The sequence below is a fragment of the Chaetura pelagica genome, unplaced genomic scaffold (genome assembly GCF_000747805.2).
Source record: "Chaetura pelagica isolate M959 unplaced genomic scaffold, ChaPel_1.0 scaffold23, whole genome shotgun sequence".
Lineage (NCBI taxonomy): Eukaryota > Metazoa > Chordata > Aves > Apodiformes > Apodidae > Chaetura > Chaetura pelagica.
The window spans coordinates 1,754,043-1,762,893 of record NW_009952884.1 but is presented as its reverse complement, the minus strand read 5'-3'; the positions used below and the strand labels follow the sequence as shown (position 1 = coordinate 1,762,893).

Below are 8,851 nucleotides of genomic sequence, written 5' to 3'. Positions count from 1 at the left end.
GTTCAAACAGGCCAAAATTCATATTGCTGGAAATTTGGTTTCCCTTTCCCCCCCCCCCCCCCCCCCGCTTTTGTTGTTATTAGACACTGCTATTACAAGGCATTCCTAAGGGATTTTTCAGGCAGATTTTGAACAGCATATTGCTCTTTGGGACATCAAAGCAATCACAGTGGAAGTTTACTGAAACATTTAATATTTGTTATGAGTAAAAAAGGCATATGCATACTATTGACTAGTTAAAAAACAGAAAGCAAACCCAAACTGGAATAATGATTAACAGCTATTATGCCCAGGGCACATTATTGCAGGAACATCTGAGTAAAACATACATTATTTTGACAGCTATAGTTTTTTGACAGTTAAGTACTGACAATAAGAAATCAATTATTTCCAAGACCTTTTGGAATGAAACCAGTGTTTTGTCTTTCCTATATTGTAAGGGTGGGGATCCTTTTGTTAATTTAATGAAGGATTATAAAACTCTTCAGAGCTTTAGCTAAGTTAGTCTTAAAAGTCCTACAAGTTATTAACACAGCTTGATTGTGTGATCTAACAAAAATAAATTTAATTTTCTAGTGTCCTTGTGCTACAAGAATTTATTTCCTTTACCTGTGTATTGGCATAACCTCCAATGATAGACGTCTTCTTTTGCATACCATTGAATTTACATTTAGAAACAGACATTGAAAAAAACAGTATAATATAGATTCAGCAAAAGGCTTGATGGCAACTTTCACAGTATCCTAGGGAATACATACCTCTGTACTGCTTTGGATTATCTGGCATTATGTTGTTTCTTTTCTCTTACTGAATAAACTGCATTTTGTGCTGCAGTAATGTTCTTACCAGGTACCATTTAGCTTTTTCTATCTGTATAGAAATGGGAAGAATTAATATTAATTTATTTAAAAGCAGAAAACTTAAGTGTTCATAATAAAATATTACATTATTTTCTATATTATTTTTTCAGAAACACTGTGAACTGTGTAAGCAATACAGACAGTGTGGATTTAATTTCCAGATTGTGTGTTGTTTGCGTTACCATGATTTCTCTATTCTTCTGATAGGAAGCTGCCACTAAAGGAAGACAATGGGAAAGAAGCTTTAAATCCAGAAACCATCGAAATCAAAGGTGCTAATGACATCATACAGTCAAAAGAAGATGATAGCAAAGCATAATGAGATAAACTACAGCTGTCTGGATAATGCATTTGGATTGAAGTAACCCCGTGACCAAAACTTTACAGCTGACCTTAATTTCTTGGGAAACTTAAGCTTGGAACAGTTAGTATATGTGTACATATGATTAAATAGTTTCTGTCTACAGTTCCTTTCTATTTTTTTGTCAATGGTTTTAGTATGTAGTTTTGCTGACACCAAGCCCCATGGTATAAATTTGAAAAGACTGCAGAAAAAGAATGGTAATTTATTACATGACAAAGTATGTCTTTTTAGAATAGTTACAAAGCACCTCTAACCACAAGCAACACACCAGGCCTCTCCAGATCTTACAGCACAAGCTACATACATAAAATGCCATATATATACTACTGTATTTCTTCCCATTGATAATAAAACAGACGTTTTAGTTAACTTTAAAAAAAGAAAAAGAAAACCATTCTCAGTATAATGTTTAAGACCTTAGTGCTGATTGTGCTTATAACTTCATCACAGAGCCAACTCCACCTGGAGATTCACATTGGTTCTTCAGCAAAATAAAAAGTTAATAACTGTGATGTAGAGATTTAAATAAAATTGGCCTCACCTTAACTACATGAGTGTCACTCTCAAAGGCACCGGGATTTTCAGTGATTCAGGGTTTCTGCATAAAAATTTTGGTAATTATGTGTGAACTAAAATGCAACAAATGTGTGAAAAGAAAACTCTTTTTTCATCATAATCGTTGTTTTAAGGGAAACCTTACAATAAACACAAGCTCAGTTTTTTTGTCCCAACATTTTTATACATATAAAGTATTCATTCTTTCAGTTCTAGTCATTTAGTCAAAGGATAAAACTGTATTTTAGAGTAGTAGATACATCTTCTTCCCAAACCAGTACATGAAATATTAAAAGTTGGCCTTACTAAAGTAGCACTTTTTTCTTTATGATTTCATACCACTTGTCTTAATGAAAAAAGCCCTGTAAGAGCAGATGGAAAGAAGCACTTCAGCTAAACAATTGGGAATAGTTCTATATTATTAATTAACAGCATCCTATATTAGACCAAATACCTTTTTCTTGTCAAGCATTTCTTAAGCATATCCTTTTTATTATTTCAGATAACATGCATCACTCTGAAATCTGACTTATTTATTAGATGCAAAATTAATTCATATGAATTATCATTGATTTAATGGTCGCTCTGATTGGAGCAATATATTTTGGTTCCATTCCAGCATAGTGTATCTACACTTATCAAACTCTTCAAAGTCTTGCTTTGGAAGGAGTAAAGAAACTAGATTGAAACTAGAAAACTAGATTGAAAAATTCTACTTGTCAGGAATAAATTATATAGTACCTTGTAAATTTTCCGCATCTAATTCATACCAGAGGTTTACGTGTAGCTTTACTCAGCAAATTATGTCCTCACCATGCTGTATCTGAATTTTGGTCATATTTGAAGTATTTACACTTCCTGATTTCCCACAGAATTTCATCAACCCTTAGCTGTTATTTTGCTGTCAAGGCAAAGTGGTTGACTTTTGTGCAGTAAAGCTGAAAATTAAATGTAAGAGTGTCCTTAAATTTGAGGAAAAGGGCACGTTAACTTTCTTGCTAACCCAAACTTTAGTGCATTTGAAAGAGCTAAGGAGAATATATTTAATTCATAGATCTTTCCTATTTTTGAAAACCAAGTCATTTTATGGATTTTTTTTCAACTTTTCCTCACTTTGGGAAATAGCTACAGTGAACCAAGTAGTTGAATCATAGCACTGGGGTGGCTAGGATAAGATGCCAAGTTCCCACAAAACGAGTCCCAGAGTGAAAGAATGGGTAAGAAGAGACAGCAATTTGGGATGAAAGTAATGAAAGGGAGTTTAAACTGCTGCAAATAAGTTTCTTTAAATGCTAAGGCACTATTCTGGATGAAGGAAAGACAAAGACATTCCTTTATGACCTCTCACTCTTGCTTCCACATGCTGAGAAGACAGTACTACCAAATAGCTGCTTGTCTATTTAATTTCTGTCCTGTTTATTTCTGAGTTAGTGCGTAGTGACAAGGACTGTCCCCTAACCTATAATTAAGAAAAACTGTTGTAACATTTATATGTATGAATATATGTTCTTTCTACAAAGGATGTATTTGCAGCTGGGCTTTCATTTCTATCAAAATGTAAGGAAGGGACCTGGAAAATTCCAGCAGTTGAGAATAATGTGCTTGGTGTGGCTTGGACATTTGCAGCCCACATCATCTCATGCAGTATTTTTACCTCAGCAAGGAGGAAGGTAGGAAACATCCTTTCCTCTTCTACCTGCTGTCACAAAGTTAGGTGGTGCCATGCATAGTTACATAAGTTCAGTTTCACTAGGCAAATGGTGCTTTTTCTGAAACCAGCACGAGGGCAGAACTAACAGTGTCTAAGCTCAACTGTAAATGCATTTAAAATTTTAGTACTTCTTATCAAGTCTTAACACTAAAAAACCCTTCATGGCCTAACAGTTATATATTGGTGTTTTGGGTTTGTTTTTTTTTTGGGGGGGAGTTGTTTGTTTTGGGTTTTTTTCCTGATATGCCCTAGAACTGAATTGTAAAGGGATTGGAGAATTTAAGAGGTCTTGTCAGCACATTTATTATTAACACAACTGTACTACTCTTTACAAGTTAAACATACCGCAAAATTCTTTCAATACTGAAAGAAAAGCATTTCCCGCTATATTGGGTTACAAATCAGAAGCTATTTCCAGGAGTATTTATTTTCTTCCTGCTGTTAATTCTCTTGCCAGTTGGGCTATGTGAGACCTGGGAATTAAACAATTCAAAATTACTGATGGACTGTTCCAAGCATACCTTTTGGTCTGTGTATTAATAGGTTATCTCTTGTGCTTTGAATCTATACTGTGCAGGAGAAAGCCAAACTATAACTATGAAAGAATGTTTTAAAACACTGATATTTGCAAATATTTCCAAATGAGGGACAGCACATAATTTGTAAGATATGTGTAGAACTGGAATAACATCATTTCTTTATTTTCTTTTCCTATTCTAGACTAAAAATTTAAAAAAAAAAACAACAACAACCAGGTATCTGTATAAATGTCACTTTTACTGTCTGAAAGTAATTTTAAGTGTTAGTATGAAATGTCAGAAGAGTTGACAAAATATAACTATTTGTAAAAGTAATCTGAATTGTTACACTAACATACTCCAGGTATGAGGGTGGGAGTGAGCCACTGAAATTATTCGTGATATGGAACATGGCAGTGACAATCTCTCTTCAACAAAAAATAAGAAGTAAAATTAAGTAAAATTACTTGGAAATTCTTGTTATTATTTCTTTAGTAGACCTGCATTCTGATTTACTACACTAGTAAAAGAAGTTTTAATTAATGTTTTATGATTTAGTATACAAATGTATTCTGGAGAGTTTTTTTCTGGTTTTGTTTGTTTATTTTATTTCTTTGACTTTTTTCTTTTCTTTGATTTTTTTGTGGTTCTAGAAATATTTAATATTCTGGTGATGCTAATGAGTAATGTGATAAAGATTAATTTATTTAGGCCTCAGTTTTGCAAGAAATTTTGTGTGACTGAACCCACCCTTCATATGGCACCCCACTGACATCAGTGGGGTCAATATGAGCAGAAGGATGGATGTACTTTTATAGGAGAGCTTGCAGGACTGGGCCTACTTTCTATCTCTTCATAGATATACACAACATAAGTACACAGTGACAGTCATCTACAATGGCTGAGTGACAACAGTTACTGGTATAGAAAATTCCACCTGCTGTCTTCAGCCTCTGCATTGATGTTCATCCAAAAAAGTGGCTTTTTTAAAATTATCGTTATTACTTTGATTATTTATTTAAGTGCCAATCATCAAACTGTAGTATAATAATCATGCCATTTTTCCGTTTCCTAGACCAGATAATGGAAATGTATTTGTGCCTTTTGATAGCATGCCACTCAGCTTTATTAAAGAAAAAATCTTCCATAATTTGTCTACAAAGCCTGTTTAAAGTATATGAAAGCTTTACCATTACATACTTTTCTGCTCAAATATGCTCAAATACTTATTTAAAGTAAGCTGGACATTATATTCTCAAGTCACGTCAATATTTTAAACACAAAATTTGCAAAAAAATCTATTGTGATCACAGTTCTAGTGAGGTCATAGTGGGTGTATTACTGCTGAAAAGATTTGAGTACATGGAGCACATGTGGGTGTGTAGGAATGTTTTGACCAATTTATCAAGTTGAAGAGTCATATAGAAAGTCTCCTTACTTCTATTTAGGTACTTTCTCAAATCTGAAAGATAATGTAGAGCATCTTCCCACCATGTTACCTCTGGAGTAAAACTGCAGTGAATATTTGTTTCACAGTCATTTGTGGCCTCACCTTCTCTGTGTAAGCTGTCATAGGAAGTAATATCTTCATAGAGTAATTGTTGTGTCTGTTGGGTGACATTCACTCCTGATTTAAGGGCCTCCAAAAAAGTATTTACTGAAAAAGTTCAAGACCCCTGTTACACACTGATCTATAGAGGGGTACTGAGAGCGCCTCAAGAAGGGCCACAGTGGAATCCAGGTCTCACTTTAAGACACAAACTGTTTTCAGTGAGGACTGAATTTCATCCATCCATCTCAGCAAGGCACTGCATGTCCTTGGCTGATAAAGTTGCTTTTATGAATTGGACTTTTAGGTGTAAGTGGAAGTTAAATGTCCTGCCAGGCTTCTGCAAACATTCTGCACAGAGTAAGTTTTCCTATCAGGAGTTTGTACTGATCAGGAAAATAAAAATATCTGATCACAGCTTTATTCCATACATTACTATATACCCAGAAGTAAAAGTAATACAACATCCCTCTAAATAATCTATTGTGATTGAGGTACTTCTCTAGGCAAAGATAACATTCTAAGAAGTATTGTTTCTTCTTAAATTCCTTTACTTAGCTTCAGATACTTGTGCTGATCGATGCAAAGCTACCACGGTTAAATAAATGTTTTTTAAAAAGGATCCACCTCCTTTCTCATAATTTTTCACATTTTCTGGATACCCAATCCAATTGACAACAGTTCTGTAGCAGTGGGGGGAAACACTAAATTTTAAGTGATCTTCAGTATTTCCACTGCACATAAAAATGTGTTCTACAATTTTATTTGAACCTGAACAAAAAAGAACCCTTTCCTATACCAATCTGTCTTTGGCTCAGATTCTGAAAAATCACTGTTTTCCAGTCTATTTATCCTCTTAACAGGTATTGTGACCCTCATGATGTTTGACTTTCAAACTTGAATATTGGAAATTTTTAGTCCAGAGAAATGAAATAAATATTTCCAAATTTTTATTGGCAGCTTTAAAGTCACAGGTGTGATTTGGAGTGGGCAAAATGACCAGACACAGTGCTGACAGAATTCAGGAAAGCCACTATCAGAGAGAACAGGTGCCAAAGAGTGAACTGAGAGAGGGCTCAGGTACTAGGAGAATCTCTCATTAGCAGTTACAAGGGAAATGGGGAGGTACTGATGAAACAGAAGAGGCTGCTGGAGGGCATTGCTAAAAGGTAGAGTACTTCGGGCTCTGAAAACCAGAAGAAGGGGAACATTAGCCCTCCTGTATCGTTCAACTTTACTGCATTAGTAGGCTGCATTTTTAAGCCTAAAATGCAAGGTCGGGTGAAGGGAAAAGAAACACTCAAAATCTCTGTAGATAAGTGGTAAACATTGAAAGTAGTCAGACCCCACGGGAAGATAATTTTGTTGCTCATGGTGTAGAGTTCTCACTAAGAATTTTGAACTACATAAGCAAGGTTTAAAAAAAAAACAAAAAAAACAGCTTTCCTGCTACAACGAGCACTCGGTATGTATTTGTATGCTATGTACAGCATAAGCTAAAACATACCATATATTTTTTTGTTATTCCACACGTTGTCAACAGCCCACTTGCAATGTATACCACCTGAATTATATATTAATAAGTTAGCTACCACTGGAGTTAGTTTGTTTACTGTTTCAAAATCTTATGTCCCTATGAAATGCTGTGTATATATATCTCTCTATATACTGTAAAAAGAAGTAATATCTCAGATGCTGGTTTTGTATTTATGAAAGACATTGAAAGTATGGCTTAAAGTATATCAAATATTTGTCACTCTTCACCATTTGTATATTAATAGTAAAGATACTTTTACTTTAATGAAGTGTTGTAGTTACATTTATTTCTTTTTGCTAAGTGTCTTTCTGCCAAGATGTGTGATTCATTAGGAGTCTTATTGCCAAGAAGAAAGATATAAATTATTTTTTCCCCCATTATGGAAGTGCTGAATAATGCTCAAGCAGCCCTGTAATTTTTTATTCTCTTTTCTGTCAAAATACATCACTGCTATTCAAACTACTGTTGTAGCATTCCAAATCTCCAGCTGAGCTTGAGGCCGATTATGATTAGCCCCCTAAAGGTTAGTGTTGAAAGATAATATTTTTTCCAAACAATACAAGTGCAACATTTTAAAAGTATTGAGTATATGCCAGCAAAAGATATCAATAGAAGATAGTTTATTTTGCAAAACTTTGAGCCTTCCTAAAGTCTTGTAACTGTTAGCACCCCCTTGAATTTATAGATATCAGTAAATACAACTACTGTAAATTACTGATAATGCAAAAATAATGTATGACATCTTCAGAAACAGGAAACTTTTTAAAATTCAGCTTTGCCACTGTATATCATCCTCTAATGTATTTCAGAGATGTTATTCAAAATACAAGATAAATTATTTATTAGTGTATATTCACATACCTTGATAAGGACAATTTATTTACCCATTATATTGTTAAATTAGAGGTAACACAAAAAAGAAACAACAAAACTAAACAAAAAAAAAAACATAAAAAAAAAAGTGTCACATTTTGCTTTCTTGGCAAAAATAACTAACTTCCTCATTTGAGCTCTAGCAGATCTTGATCAACAAACTGTGTTTGTGAGCTCATTCCTGTGTGGAAAATGCTTATGTTTTGGCAGTATAAGTATACTTCATTGCTGATTTATTTTTATTGAACATTTATTAAAAAAAAAAAAAAAACACAAAAAAAAAACCAGAAAAAAACCCACACACAAATCTAAAGTGAGCTTAGTGTCATATTTACATTTCTGTAAAAATCCTTTATGTAGTAAAAAGGTGAACTGTCTTTCAGTCAGATTAAATAAAGCAATGAAACACATCCACAGTTAGTACCAATATGAGGCATTGTCAGTAGTGTTGCTGAAAAAGTGGAATGAATCACATCTCACAGTAGGATGATCAGGTCAGGCAAAGAATTTCCAGAATTCATTGAGGCACTTTGATAATAAGGTGAATAATAGAGTTTTGAATTGAAAGAAAAGCTTTTTCTGTTAATCAAATGGCATATTTAAGGACTACACTAGTGAGGGAAAAATTATCTTGTTATTTTCAAATTTAAAAAGGAGTTTTGTTGTCTTAGTCCATGACACGAGAAACAAATTTTACTTTGGCACTTATTTTCATCACAAAGTGGGGAAAAAGTAAGCATTTACTTGTATCTGGTCAACTAAGTCATCTTTAACCAGAAAAGGTAGGAAAGTGCTGTGTATTGCTCTCACGAGCGGATACTGGGGGGCTATGAAACTTTCCAAAGCAATGAAAAATGAGTGTAGTGATTTTTAAAGAGTTGCTT

The 8,851-nt window shown here is 33.9% G+C and overlaps 1 protein-coding gene across 1 annotated transcript in view; it reads left to right on the top strand.

The window, feature by feature from the left end:
* Positions 1 to 1,379, top strand: part of NCAM2 (neural cell adhesion molecule 2) — a 113,403-nt gene extending 112,024 nt beyond the window's left edge. Inside the window, exon 18 of the mRNA XM_009995441.1 lies at positions 1,068 to 1,379. Coding sequence (XP_009993743.1) covers positions 1,068 to 1,179 — 112 coding nt within the window. The 3' untranslated portion in view covers positions 1,180 to 1,379. The remainder of the gene's footprint in view (positions 1 to 1,067) is intronic.
* The last annotated feature ends 7,472 nt before the right edge of the window (positions 1,380 to 8,851 follow it).